Source organism: Cynocephalus volans, chromosome 9, assembly GCF_027409185.1.
Source record: "Cynocephalus volans isolate mCynVol1 chromosome 9, mCynVol1.pri, whole genome shotgun sequence".
NCBI lineage: Eukaryota > Metazoa > Chordata > Mammalia > Dermoptera > Cynocephalidae > Cynocephalus > Cynocephalus volans.
Genome location: NC_084468.1, coordinates 38,080,354 through 38,096,565, shown reverse-complemented (window position 1 = coordinate 38,096,565; position 16,212 = coordinate 38,080,354). Strand labels below are relative to the sequence as shown.

Below are 16,212 nucleotides of genomic sequence, written 5' to 3'. Positions count from 1 at the left end.
ATATTTTTCTCTACTATAGTAAGTTTAAATTTGGAGAAGGAGAGGGAATTAAAATTACAGTAGAAGATTCCAACTGAGTATACTCACACAATTTGAGGATAAGGTCAAGAAAAGATTACTGTCTGAAATTTAATCCCATTAGAATAAATTAGCAAAAATAAAGAACTTTAATTATCTGTATCATTGACCCACCCTAAGAGACTTTGGACATATTTTGCTGCTAAGAGCAAGGTGTATCTCAAATCCAATCATGCAAACTGGGTAGTGAGAGCTATGTGCTACACAGTGGTTTTGTAATTTATGTTGCATGAGGTAACAGTGGTTATTTTTATAAAGAAAGTAAATACTTTTTTTCTAAAATTTTCCAATAATGAGAAGTGAAGTCACTTATTTAGATAGAGATATGCTGAGAGCAGAATTTCCTAAAGTATACTAAAACAGAACACCTACATCAGAATATACTGGTAAGATTCCTGGGCCTGTTCTTAAATCACCTAATTGACAAATTAGGATATCAATAGGGAACATGGCTGTTGGGATAACCTTTATTCATCTTTGGCTCAGGAAAGATCCTCCAGATGATCTAACTTAATATAAAGAACAAATCATAGATCAATGATTCATCTTCATTTTCCTCATTAGATATTGAAAACATAAGGAACATTAAGGAATATTTTTATTTACCCTAGGCAACTGGATGAATTTCCCTTTTACACTCCAGGTCAAAGATTTTCCCCAACTTTAGCATGTGTAAGAATAACCTTTCTCTCTCTGCCTCCTGGTCTAACACTACTTAACAACCTTAATTAATATTGCACATCCTCAACTACCCAGAATTCTAGAGAGTAAATTAATTGACAAATGATGTGGAAATTGATTCTGATATCTCTTTTATTGCCAACTTTTTCAGCAAGTTCTGCTTACTGAGAACCAAGAGGTAAAAATGTTCTAATGCAAGTAATTTCAACGACTATTCTCTGTGCAGTTGAAATTTTTGCAGGACAGATGCCGATGTTTTATGAAACAGGAATAATAGAATAGGAAACTAATAGAGAGGAAGCAAAGTGATTTACAGGGTCTTTGAAACATTTTATTTATTTAGAGTTTCCTCTCAAGTTTCAGGTTGAGTGCCTAATATTTTAAAACTTAAAAAGAAAAACTTCACTGTTTCTTCAGTCCAGTTTCTTGCTTCAATAAGATTGGCCATGCATTGAAACCTTAATCAAATATCCAAGACACTGACTGTTCACTTTTTCCTCCCTGAGGGAAATTGCCAAGTTACAGTTACATCCCTCCAGTCAAGTTTGCTGCTTACTTTACAAGGGATATGGAAAACATTTAGAGATCCAGGGAAAGGATCATATATGAGAGTGGGTATGGAAGTAATTAAATGGTAACTTCTGCTTTTAGTCCCTGGGGCTTCTCTGCCACCACACAGTGGGATGCCTGTGGGAACCTACTCAGTCATCCTAAGATATATACCTAAGACATACGTTACCTCATATGACATAAACATCCCTTAACAAGTGGCAAGCATCCAAATCAGGGCTATATGTAATGCTGGATAGGTTGTATTGCACAACTCCAAGGGATGCTGTTAACACAGGCAATGATGTGAATGGAGCCGCTTGGAATAATGCATCTGGCAACCCTGACCCAAATGTAGTAGCTCCTTTAACTTACGTTTTTTGCTAGATAGATCACAGAACATTCACTCGATTATGATGGTAATGACAATGAAACTAAAGACGATGGCCAGAATCTGCAACATATACAACATTTTGATTACCCACATTGTAAAGAAAGAAGGACCAGATGGAAAAAAACTGATTAAGTATCAAAAACCTTGAGGGACTTCTGCTAATAACCATTATTTCCCTTTTAAAACAGTAGATGAATGGAATGGAGTTAAATTATTAGAAAAACACAGTTTTAAATTTTTTTCTCAAAAAAGAGGTATGAAATTATGCACAGAAAAATACATGCAAGTAAATAGTGTAATCTAATCTGGGATCAAAATTTTGACTTTGAAATTGTCTCTCTTTCTTATTTGTGAATTTATAGCACTATCAGGGTTAAGACATAGGGAGGAGAATACTTTTTATTTTTTTGTAGGTTTTGAAGATTTAAGGTAGTTACTCATAAATAATAGTTTTTTGGTTCATTTGAATAAACAAGTGCAAAGCAAAGTACTAAAACTGGTACAGCAAATCATAAAGCATATCAAATAATGACAAACTTAAGTTAATCGCAATAAATGCAAACCTTTTAAAACTTAATTGTTATAAGGGATCTTGATCTATTGGCAATAATAATTTCTGCATTGGATGAAATTCAGTGGCCACTAAGTATCTTAAACAAATAATCACATCTCTAGAAATCTATAAAGATTGTTTCCAATCTAGTAAAACACAGTACCAGTTTCTAATTTTCGGTTTCCTTCCCACCCCTAATCTGTAAAGTCCTTCACTGGTAAATTCTATATATGAAAAGAGCCTTCACTTTCCACTGCTTTTAACTTTTAACTAAAACTTAAATTTTTTTTTTAATCCTCATAACGATATTTTCAAATATTTCCTTTGAAATAAAAATTGTTCAGGTAACTTTTGTAGAAATCCTTTCTCCTCACCATTCCCACATTTTTATATAATGTAGAATCACTGAATAATTCGTCATAAGAGATCATTTTATTTAAATATTGAGAACAATATAAAGTAAAATTATAATGAGAAATATTGATTTGCTACCTTAATGAGAGTGATTATGAATTTCATTCCTGAAATAATGATGTCTGTTTTTAACAAAAAACCATTTTATCAATGCTTCCAGGCAATTTCAAGAACTTGTGTTAATGATAGATCATTGCCAAAGGCTCCAAGAACCGAATAATACACTTTTATATTACCCTGCACAACCTATCACATTTTAAGGGCTAATTAATTTACTCTAAAATCTGGATCTCAGTCTGTCCATTTACAGAGGAATACCCTTTCCAAATATCACTCTAGAGATCTTATGGGCAAATTAAGTTAGAAATGGACCTCAGATGAAACCTGCAACCTCTTCAGGAGTGGGAGGAAGTCAAAGTCAGTCTCTACTTCTTCATAACATCCCACTTGAATCCAACCCCACTGAATGCAAGCACTCAACCTTCTCTGGAGTAAATTTCCACACAAAAGTGACGATAAATGCTAAGTTGGTGTTTCAGTAATGACAAACCAGGAATTAAGTTTTGCTCAAATGCTTTGAACACCATAGTCCATCTTCTTTCTTGGCTAAGAAGCAGATATACTGTTAGAGTCATTACGCACTGGAAGAAATGACCACTTACAGGTTAGAAATCTGGCCTGGAGAAGTCATTCTAGTTTCCCAAGCATAATGATCTTGTTTTTAATCGATGGCTGTTGAGACAATATCTGAGAAGGGCGAGTGTCTCATGAAGTATGTACGAGTCATCAATAAGAGAGGCCTGCTTTAAACTGGAGAAGCTAGAGGTGTTCTGATGGTGAGTTAGGAACAAAGCTGAGAAGAAGGAAAGCACAATGACTTACCTCTAATACTTTGGTCAAATTGTTAAATAGGGCTTGGCCAGCACTCACTTTGTATTTGACGCCTCTGACTGTGCCATTTTTGCTTACGATGTTCACTCTTCTTGTACCAAAACACTTCTCACTGGCCGCCCTTGCTAACACCAGCAAGTTATCCTGGTCGTTCTCGTGCTCGTCGCCTTCTGATCCTGTGTGGCCGTTTTGCTGTCGGTCTGAATCACTTAGTCCATCTATCCCACAGATACTGGCACATTCCGAGTCCAGAGAGCCTGAGGGTTGCCCGTCTTCATACACCTCCCTCAGAACTCGCCCACTGTGAGATGACGCGATCCGAAACCGGACTTTCCGTGGCCTGTCACTTTCTGGCTTCATCTCCCTTTTTAGCATGGTCACCTCCACTCACATGAACAGTTTACACCATTCTAGATTCGTTGTTATTGCCCTAGTCCACTCACCGCATAGCAATATCAGAGCTTAATTCTGATGACTGCAGCACTCCTATGAAACTAACATCAAAAGGAAAGAAGTTTCCCAAGAATGTACAGTGCATCTCTGCTATTAATAATGAATGTGTGTGTGTGTGCTATGGTTACCTTTAAACTAAAACCTGCAAAATGATCCCAGCCTTTAAATATTAAATGTCCATGGTGGACTCTTTAACAGGACAAGCACAAGAAAGTGGCATGCAATGAAACAGAAAATAATATGGGGCAAGAAAATGAAAGACTTGAACTTCGAAGCCAATGGTCAGTGTTGCAAGGACCTTAGCAGCAGAAATGACTCTCCAATTCATTGTCTGAAGTAGAGGTCAGAGATAAAATATGGAATCAAGTGTGTAGCATAGGAGGTATCATAGTCTTCTCACAGTGCTTATTTCTTCTTTCCCTCTCACCAGGCAACTTTTCAAAAGAGCAGTGAGTATGCTACATGCCTATATAGAGCTCTCAATATTAGGTCTTATTAAATCATCAGTTAAAATTCATCTATGTTGTATAAGATGAATTTTCAATTTATATCTTCATATTCAAGTAGTTTTGCTGAAGAATAGCTTTTGAACAGACTCTGAAAAGAGAGACTTCTGCCAGTACAAAACTTTCTCTTTGACAGAGGGAAGGTTTTGGAAAGGAAACATGGAAGAAAGAGGTAAGAATGGAAAATCCTCTAAGCTAGCCAGATCAGCGAAAGCAATCTAGGTGATCAGCACTGGTAAATGTTATATCCAAATCACCCATGCATACAGAAGGGTCCTCCTTATGCTGTGCTCAATGTATTTCCTATCACTTTGGCAAGGACCTGAAGAACGTCTCAAGTTATAAGGTCATATTAAAACGTATGCTATAAGAAGTCCCCAAGCTGTCTGCACCTCCAGAGCAAGGATAAGCAGCTGACCCATACACTGCACTTCAAGTTTCTAATGTTTACACTTTTATATGATTATGAACTTAATTTATATTTATTTTAGAAAATTCAGAAAATAATCAATAGCACAAAATTTAAAAGTCACAAAGAATCTCACTAGAGATGCTAACAATTTTGTGTATTTTCTTCCAGTGTATATGGCAGAGATGCTCCAATGCTCACAAAATTACATTGCCCCATCTCTTGCACTTAAGAGGTTAGGGAACTGACGCCTGGCTTCTGCCAATGGGATGTGAGCAAAAGTTATTTGTTGTTTGTGGACCAAGGCAGTTAAGACTCAGAGTGCCCTGTCCATACTATTTCTCTTCTTTCTTCATCTGCTAGCTGGATGGCCCCAAAGCAATCTTGAAGCCATATACTAACCTTGTCAGAGTCACAGAGAAATTCACAATCACCACTACCCTGCATTGGATTTGTCATGGGCAAAAAAGCAAGCCTTTATTGTGTTAAGCAATGGAGATTGAAATTTAGGGGTTTGTTTTTAGAGCAGCTATCATTACTGAATCTGACTAATGTTCTCTTCTGTATAAAATCATATTGCATTTATTTAGTATCTGGCTTTTTTCATTCAACATTATATAATGAGTCATTTACTATATCATTATTTCTGAAAAACATAAATTTAATGTGTATTAGAAATCCTTCTTATAGCCATACCATCTTTTATTTCATTCTTTCTGTATTGCTATATGTTTAAGTTGTTTAAAATGTTTAGTAAATTAATGCTGTACTGAATATTCATGTTCAAAAATCAGTATAAATATATCAGATTGCTTCTTTAGCATAAATTCCTTTGGGTAAAATTGATGAGGTAACAATTTTTTAGAATTTAAAATTCCTGAGGCTGGCTGGTTAGCTCACTCAGTCAAAGCATGGTGCTGATAACACTAAGATCAAGGGTTCAGATCCCCATACTGGCTAGCCGCCAAATAAATAAATTAATTTAATTTAATTTAATTCCTGATACAAGTTGCCATTTGCTTTTAAGGCAGGTTGCATAACTTATGCTTTTATATGAGTGCCTGTTTTACTGTGTTCTTGACAATGCCAACACATTTTGCTAAGTTGCAAAGGAGTATTTCATTGGTGTTATAGTTTCCCAACTTTGAACACTATTGATAACTTTCATTCTGAATATTTTCTTCATATAGAATTCATATTGAACAAAAGGACAGAGAAAAAGGAGAATCTCTCTCTCACAGTTAATCAAATTGGAAAATCAAACAATAGAGAATTCTACGTAGTGCCTAGAAAGAGAGAGAGAGGGAAAGAGACAGACTGATTTATCACCAAAAGGAAATACATCAAATATATCTAAGTAACAAAATAAAGTGGCTTTAACTAGGTGAAGTAAAAATAAGTACATAATCAAAGCCTGTAGCAAGAGAACTTAAGTAAGAAAAATACTAATTGGAAAAGAAGAAAAATAATAAATAATTTTTATGTCCAAATTTCCAGATCTTTCAGAATATGCAGTACTGAGGAGGGCACTAATTATCTAATCACGAAAACAATCAAAATTCCATGTTTGTCCCAATTATTTTTTGTTCTGATCTCCCCATTTAATCTTCCTCAGTTCCACCTTTCCAGTCTTTTGAGTTGGAGACAGTGTATTGTAGCATGAGCAAGATTTTGAAGGAACCTAGGTTCAAATCCCAGCACCCCTTAGTGGGAATATTTTTTTCACCACCCAAATCTTAGGTTTTCCCAGCAGGATAATGGAGACAACTATATCTACCTCAGAGAGCTGTGCTTGCAAAATATCTTTTATATACACACATACATATATATATATATATGTAATCTCTCAATTGTAGTCATTTAATGTGTTTGTGACAGTATGTACATATGCTAATGTCTTCTAGATAAAAAAAAAAATAGTAATTTTAACCTAACTGTGTCAAGAGAAAGGCTATACAAGATCACAGTCAATAAATATATCTGAATGGTAGAGAGAATTCATTAGAATGAAGAAAATTTTTAGAACAAAATAAATATATATGTTGAATAAATATATAGTATGTATATATACATATGCACATGCATGCATGTGCATATGTAATAATTTAAATGGTGATACTAGTTGAGTCCTCTGTCTTTCAAACATAAAGTGAAAGTCCCATAGACTGAAAACTAGCCTCCCACAAGAGTAAGAAAGTATTTGCTAGAGAGAGAAATTATATGCCCTGATGTATAATATGCCTTTGATAATTACAATTCACACACTTATCTTAAGCTAGAATAAAATGAAGCTCTTCTTTTTGGTGAATGGATCTTTGCAATTTTTTCATTCATTCAAGCAATGAGTATTCCACAAGTATCTTCTGAGAGCCACCCAAGGATAAGACACAGCAAGACACCATGGTAAACAGAAAGATATGTAAAATATGGCCCATGCCTACCATTGGTGACATAATCCTTAAACAAAACAGCTATAATTCACTGCAGTATATTAAAGCACAAATAGAATCCCTTCTTCTTTAAACAATCAAATTTCTAGTCATCTCCAATACATGACATCAAGGCTATTCTTGATATTCTCCATCTTCATTCTATTTAAAATTTGTTCCCAGCTGCTCAGTGTCAATACAGCACCTTCTCACTACTTTGCTTGTCACCTTTCCCCAGCATCAGCTTATTCCTCTTCACGTTTTAATCACTTCACCAGGTTAGCCTTCTTCCTTCACCCAAAATTTTCTTCTCTTCCTTCAGATGTACTCATACAATCATTCATTCATTTAACAATATTTATTGAACATCTACTAAATGTCAGAGAGTTCCTGAGCCTATACAGGTAAACACAGTAGACATGATCCCTGCCTTTAGAGGTGGGCAAATACATAATAAAGAAATGTACAATAAAAATTGCGACAAGAGTTGCCAAGGGGAAAAAAGTGGATAAAATGAGACATGATAAAACCAGGAAGTAAACTTTAGACCAAAGAGCCAAAGTAAGTCTCTCTGAAAAGGGTACATCAAACATGGGTCTACCAAAACTAAAAGAAATTAAGCCTTTGAAAAGTTAAGAGGTAGGCAGAAGTACTTGGAGATAATTTCTTAGCTGCAGTAGCATATGCAAAGGTCCTGAGGCAGAAAACCAGTAGATTTGTTCAAAGAACTAAAAAAAGGCAGAGTGGCTGAAGACAAGTTTCACTCCCAGACAACAAAGTTCTTCTCAAAAGAGCACAAGCCCAGCAAGGCTTCTCCTTCCTAATCTCATCCTTAATTTACACAACCCCTAAAAACATGAAACAAAAAACTTGTAAGTCATATTAACAATACAGAAATATTTCAAGTATTTATAGGTTTGACAAGAATGGGCATCTATTTATTTAAAATAATAAATTATAAATTCCAAAATCTATATAGAAGGTAGAACATTGCATTTATTGAGCTAGAACTATTCTGGAACATACTATCAATGATGGATTTAAGGATTAGAAAATACTCCTTCAATTCCCAGTAGAAACAGTAACCTAGCAGCTAGACCTAGGCCTGAATATTTCTTGTTGATGTCAGTTTTTAACTAGAATATCTAATTTTTTTCTTTATTTGTAGGGAAGGTATGGCATAAAATATAAATATTCGTTTGTTCATCCTGTCTTCAAAATTTTGCCCCCTAATATTGTTTGGTGTATGATCACCATTGTATGATGAAAATTAATTTTAATCATATCCCTGGCTTTGGAACATAATTTTTTAAAAATCCTTGAATTATAATAAATGTATGCAATATGCTTGTATTTACTGCTACTTCGTAGCTATAACATTCACTATTTTGTTTTTTGCTCTTGAAAACACTAAAAATCGGTCATTGAAAGTGAAACAGAAAATCTGCCAGTGGGCAAAGTAATTGTCTTGTTTCCAGCAATACTTGTCACTGGAGAAGCAATAAATGATGACTCATTCCCCACATGCTTTGTTCAGGACTTCTGTTTGGATAGAAAGAACCTATCAATTTTTATTTTCTAACTATATTGTTGATTAGAGGCAAGGGAAAGATTTACTAACCATCAGTGGAAAAGGAAAAATAAGCTATCCCTGAAACTTTTCAGCTAATAGAATATTGAACCTTTCTTAACAAACATAAATTCATAAATCACAATTTCAACTCAGTTGTTAATGTGAACTGAAGAGACTTTCTAATCGGAAAAGGAGATGACTGCACTCAAGAAACAGGACCTTTGTCATATTAAATAACAAGAAAGATGGATGATTTCTTAGTTTACAGATCAGTAGTTAAGAATGGGAGCTGTATGTGCACACAATACCAGATTTGAATCTTGGATCTGCCATCTTCTGAGTGACCTTGAGCTAATTGCTTAAATTCCCTGAACCTCAGTTTCTTCGTATGTCACACAGTAATTCCTATTGCATAGCACTTAGCATGGTGCCAAAGGGATGATAGCATAATTCTTATCCGAAATCAGCTAACTATACCTACTGTTTGGAAGACAGTAAAGAGAATAGAGCCGGGTGACCATAATTAACTCTGATAGGGTATCAAGGCAATCCCACACTGTTTCTGGACTGATTCTAGGACCTCAAGGTTGAACAAGTCTTTCATTGCTTAGAACCTAGAGAAGGGCTCCAGTTGGTAGCAGCCTCATTCACTTAGTAAATATCTGCACTGTTTTTGCCATATACAAAGTGCTGTGCTACAGGCTGGACATTTCAGTGCTGGCTTCTCAGCTGTCCCTGTGGATCCTGAGTAGGCACCAGCTGTCTTAGACTCCCGGACTGCTCAACACTAGACTCAACACACACCCAACATTTTCGCTAGATAATTATCCAAATTCTCTAAAGAGTAACACAACCACAGATGAAAAAGGATCAATGAAGTCCCCTGAGCAACAATTTCCCCAAATAGACTTTTACAGTCAGTTCAGTTTTCACCTTTGAATCCCACGCTGTATCCTGTAGGGTGTTTTGCATATAAATAGTGCTCAGAGAAATGTTTGCTGAATTAAAATAAGCCCAGATTGTAATGTCAGAACCAACCTGACCTAACACTTAGGAGGAAGGAAATAATTACATTTATCTCTCTCTGTCCTGCTTCTAGCCCATATACAATGTGGGAAATAATGCTTATTTACTTGTAGAGCAAAAGGTCTGAGTCATATAATGATATTGTTCTCATTAAAGGTACCACCTACGCTACATTAGAAACTGTTGAATACTAGAAAGCAAATAGAGCACTCTGCCTATAGAATCCAAGTCCCAGAAGAAATCAAAGAGCAAGGAGTCAAGTCTACTTTTGTAGGTGTTGAAAACTTGACTGGGCTACCTTCTCCTTATAAAAGCCAAGTGGCTCAAACATCCACTTCTTCTAATACCAAGTGTCTATAAGCTCATGCATAATTCTCAAGCATGAAACAAAGATTTTGTTATTTCCCCTTCAATAGGGAGTTTAGTGTGGCTAAGATTCTTCAAACTAGAAGGAGGAAAAAAAGATTGCTTTTATGCCCTTCTCCAATCAGATTGTCACTATGTAGAATACTTTTATAAATATGTGTTATGGTAAAAAGATTTTTTTAAATAACTGCCTTATTACTCAAGGATATTAGTGCATGGATTTGACATCTCTTAATTCCTAATAAAAATATAATCAAGTAATGAAATTATGAATATTTTTATCCTACACATGGGAAGTTTATTTCTCAAAATTCTGCTTGGAACCATACCAAAAGCAAATCCAACTGCCACGGAGTGAGGAAAAGATAAGACAGGATAAATGAACACAGAATAAAGATTAATGAATAAAGTACTAGAATTCAAGAATAAAGATTAATGAATAAAGTACCAGAAATACTGAGTCAGACCCAGAGACACTCCAGATATCCGGCTACATATCATAAAGACCAGGATTTATCCTTGAGATTTTGCCAGAATCAGTAGAGAAATGAGAGAACAGGGAAGTAAAGTCACAGTATTAGAAATACTAGCCTAGAAAACTAAAAGCAGTTTTCCCAATTTTAAAGCAGATTTCAAAAGAATGTCAATTCTGAATGTGGTAGCTGGGGAGTGTAAATCTCTAGAGTGTCAATTTCTTTTTCTATAGTGAGAATGTGCTTGTGCAAAGCGTAAAGATCCAGGCTGGCCAGTTAGCTCAGTTGGTTAGAACATGGTGTTACAAGACCAAGGTCAAGGGTTCGGATTCCTCATACTAGCCAGAGACAAAAAAAAAAAAAAAAAAAAATAATGCATAAAGATCCTTAAGAATTTTCAAATCTATTGAGATAAAATGGAAATCCTCTCCGAAATTACCCTTCTTGATAGATTTTTTTTTAGTCATTATTTTTAAATGGATGAAGAAGTAGGCTATCAAGAGAAACATGCAAAGCTAACTGAAAAATGCATATTAAAGAATTCCTTACCTTAAGACAAGCAACTTGTCTTATTGTTGTGGTTGAGTTTTAAAAAAGCATTGAAAGTTTAATGTATATTATTTTTTTAACTGATAAATGCCATAAATTTAAAAATGAGTGGACACTGTACCTTTAAAGTGTCACAAATTATATTACATAATTGTGTTGTTTTTCTTTTCTTCCAAGAGCATGATGCTAGAATGGAGCCCTGGGACATTCTAATTCTATTATCCTGTCGTCGTTGCCAAGGTAACGGGACTGTTGATTTTGCTGTCTGAGATGAAGGTTGAAATTTGCGAGGAGAGGAAAAACAGGGAGCCATCAGGTCAGAGAAAACCTGTGTTCATTTAGAAATCTAGAGATGTCTTTTCTTTCCTGGTGGGATTGCAATTTCGAGTCCACAAATAAACTAGAAAGTTTTTTAAGAGCGTACAGTGAGAGGAAAGGTCCTTTGAAGAGAAAGCATGATGGAATACCAATCATGAACTCCGTGCCTAGAAAAGCACATCAACCAAGAAATCATGGGGTTCAGTCGACTCTCTCTCCCAAAGTACCAATTACACCTTGAGGTGGGTACTTCTGTAGAATGCTAAGAAGTAGTTTTTTGCCCTGCAACATCTCCTTGCAAAATGAGTTCATGCAGTTGCCAAAGCTTTTACATGTAAATTTAGAACAGTAAAACAATCTGACTGATTTGGTTTTGATCTTCTCGGTTTGTGAATAGAAACTTTTTCCAGTATGAATATATCAGTCCCATTAATACTAAGTAAAATTCATTGATCATTTATGTTGACTGCTCACCATTAGAAAATATTCACAAAGGATATTTGAGACAGTGCTTGCTCTCAAGGAGTTTATAATCTTTAATTAAGTTAATTACAAAGAAGGGGATGTGAATTGTGTGCAAATTGAGTAAAAGCTCATTCCTGCCAGGCTAAAACTAGCATGATAGAATATGGATCATTATGCATTATGCTTCTTCATTTTGCACAAATTGCTATGTGCAGGTATCACTCCTGGTTTGTAGCTAAGAGAAGTATTGGTGGGGGGAAGATGGAAACAGTTTTATTTGCTGTATTTTGTCAGTCAGGGAAGCCAAGAAAGAGTTTCAATAGGGGATGCAAAAGAACAATGGAGATGATGTCTTGGTACACATTTCTCTCTTGGAAACATGGAATAGTTTGAAGCCCTAAAGTTGCAGGAGTGACAGCCGGAAGCTGATGAGACAGGGAGTTGAGAAGAACATTGTCACCTCTCCTGCATAAAAACTCCTTCATCTCTGACCCCTGGGGACTAGCCATCCCTGGGAGCATTAGAAGACAGCACCCTTAGCATGGATGTTATAGCTTCACAAGAGCAGGGGCAGGAGCCAACATCCATAATGCATATCTAGGCAGTTTCGAGTGTAATGGGTATTGATAAGCACGAGCCGAAGGGTAAAGTGTGCCACATGGGGCTGGGCTCAGACTGCTGTGTGATTTTCCACATGAGACTCACTGCACCCTACTTTCCTGAAATAATTACGGAGGCTTTGGAGTTGGCAGACCTGAGGTCCTGCCATCCACCAGTTGAAGGTTCAGAGCCAATGGAATTTAGGAATCATTTGTTCCCCCCGGCTATGGAAGCCTGCAACATTCATTTCCCAGCGCACAAATGTGAGAGGCTCAATCTGGAATGCTGTTCAGGTGGTTAAAGGAGGAGCCTGAGGATCTCAGCACTGTTGAGTATTTACCACCATGTTTTATCAGTTCTAAGGCATATAATTTTTACTGAATCATAATTGATTGTATATATTTTGGGGGTTCAACATTGACATTTGTTGATCAAATCAATACTATTAGCATATACATTATCACAGATCATACTTATTGTTTATGCCCCTTATCAGATCTCTACCCATCTCCCTTTCCCTCCCCCCTCCCACCTCTGATAACCCTAGATTCCTTATCTCCCTCTGAAAGAGTAATGGTTACTCTGTTGATTTGTAGCCTAGATGATCTGTCCAGTGCTGAGAGAGGTGTGATCAGGTCCCGCACTATCATCGTAGCATAGATGCTTCTATCACTCTGGAATGGGCTTTGTGGAGAGAGACATCCTCTCCTTTTCTTTGGTCTCTGCTGGTGACTTTCCTTGTGTCAATGCACTGGAGTAGCTGGCAGACCATCTGCATGGTGGTTGTGGCATCTAGCTGCTTTTATGGCAGCCATGGCTTTGTGGTGGATGTGGTGGACCACCCACATGGAAGTGGTGTTTTTGGCATGCTCCTTGCCTGGATGTGGGAGGAGGGGTCAGTCCCTGGCTCCATGCCTCAGAAGGCACACATTTTTTTCACATTTTAACATCTCTGAAATTGATATGCACTTGACCCTTGGATCAGTCAGTGACAGTCATGACATAGTTGTCATGGCCTGCACTTTTGCATCCAAGCTTGCACACTGTGTGTCACTGGCTTGGAAGAAAACTCCAGAGGCAATAGCAAAGCACACTTTTAAGAATGATGCATCCTCAATGCCCTTAATTGAAGGAAGAACCAACTACTTTTCATGAAAAAGCACACACATCAATGACTCTGAACAGAAAAGCAATTCATAATAGTCAGACTCTTGAGTGTGAACACATCTAGAAACATTGAATCAATATCTTTTACTTTGATTTGCCTTTATATGTATGCTCAAGAGTGACATATGAGCGATATCTATGTATAAATACCTCTAAAAGTGCTTTTTTCCATATGTTTAAAATAAAATTTTCAAGTGACAATAAAATATTTTGTCATGGTTAAATTAGAAGGTCTTTTTGTTTCTTTCTTAGTGGTTCATAAAATAAGAATGCATCTTCCAGTTAATGGCATCTTAGATTCAAAGAAATATGGGCATATGCCACAATATCCATATACACATAACCTTTATTTAATGCCATGCAGCATCCAGAGGGACAGGCAAGAAAAAATGTCGTTACCACAAATGTCACATTCTTACTAGGGGTCTGGCAGGAACACGCTGAGATCCAGAGGAAAAGCCATTCATCCTTTGCTATCTCCTAGAGTCACCTTTCTATCCAATAAAGCTAGCCTCGGAGGGGCATCCAGGATTTCCTTCTACCTAGTCCTATCCCACCCCCACCCCCATGCTCTTTCTTTCCTGCCTCTCTGCCCTCCTCCCAGGGCTCTAGCTCCATTTGGTTGTCACTCTGTATGGTCAGCCCACTTAATCGGGCTCCTCTCACCCCTCTGTACAAACAGGTTCAGGTCTCTCAGTTATTTCAGAATGAAGCATCTCTGAAACCACCAATATGATCTCTTGTCAATATCTATCACATTTTACAGCATAAATGCAATGTGTTGTTCGTGGGAGAAAATCCCCTCCAGCAGGGGTGGCCATGGGAAGGAATGAATGGGTGAAAGAGACAGAGAACACTGTCTGTTACTTTACTTAATCTCACAACACTCCTGAGAATAGGGGATTAGGAAACACCCATTTTACAGATGGGAAAACTGGAACTAAATGGCTGAGTCATGCACTATCTCTAATGTGGACCGATAAAATGAGGAGCTATGGGAGCACATTGGCTGTGACTTATATTGGGGGGAAATAACTTTATACTTTACTTAAAATAGTAATAAGCAGAGTGAGTGTTAACGACCCCTCATGTATATTCAGAAATGTTTTTCACAAAGAGTTTATAAAGGCTTATAGGGGACCAAATTTGATTTAAAACAAAACAGCTATCACTATTTATACTTACTATCCCCAATTCTGATAGGAATTAAAAGAAGGCAAAAAATGCATAAAAGGTACTTTATAAAGCAACATAAAATAAATTATGTTATAAAACAACTAGGAAAAAGGAGGCATAAATAAACAAAGATAGAGGATAAATATTAATATATTTGCTTTCCAGATTGGAGAAAGCAAGGCACAGTGAGCTAAAATTATTCCTAATTGTTTATCTCATCATTCTGTGTTTATATAAATGAAACATTTGAACTTAAGATGAATGCCAGTAATCTTCTGGAAAGTCAGAAAATCAATCCCCATATTTTTTCTTTCACTTTTCCCCTTACAAATGCAATTGGTAATCAACAACTACTTATTTCATACTTTCAATTAACTAGTAGAGAAGATTTTGAATGTTCCCAAAACAGAGAAATGATAAATGTTTGAACAATGGGTAAAAATCAGTGGTTGCCAGGATTTCAGGGGAGAAGGGAGGAAGAAAGGGAGGGAGTGACAAATAAGTGGAGCATAGAGGATTTTTAGGGCAGTGAAACTATTCTATATATACCATAATGGTGAACACATGACATTATGCATTTGGCAAAACCCACAGAACTGTACAACAAAAGAGGGAACCCTAATGTAAAACTGACATAATGATAATGTATAAATATTGGTTCATAATTATTACAAATGTGCCACAGTAGTGTAAGATGTTCATAATAAGAGAAACTGTATGTGTGTTGTGGGGGCAGGCATGGGGGTATAGTATCTATCTGTACTTTCTCCTCAATTTCTCTCTAAACCTAAAACTGATATAAAAATAGTCAATTACTCAGGAAAAAAAGAAAGAAAACCATGACTTAACCCCCCAAAACAAAACAAAACCAAAACCAAAATGCAACTGCTTCATTTCTCAACCCATTCACTTATTCAGCAGATACTTTCTAAGCACATTTCAAGTATCCAGCATTACCCTTGGCCTTGCCCACCCATATATGAACAAAGACAATCCTCGCCCATACAGGAAGTGGCCTCCTCTGCTGCTGCTGCTTCAAGTAGACATCCAGTTCAAATACCAACAAAGGATCATTTGAACATGAATATTTTAGCCTCCAAAAGTTCCCAGGCCAACTGCTATCATTCGTGTTCAAAATGGTA

General features: G+C 36.4%; 1 protein-coding gene across 1 annotated transcript in view; it reads right to left on the bottom strand.

Moving 5' to 3' along the window:
* Window positions 1-3,935, bottom strand: part of GRXCR1 (glutaredoxin and cysteine rich domain containing 1) — a 131,932-nt gene extending 127,997 nt beyond the window's left edge. Inside the window, exon 1 of the mRNA XM_063107226.1 lies at window positions 3,552-3,935. Coding sequence (XP_062963296.1) covers window positions 3,552-3,935 — 384 coding nt within the window. The remainder of the gene's footprint in view (window positions 1-3,551) is intronic.
* Between the last annotated feature and the right edge of the window lie 12,277 nt (window positions 3,936-16,212).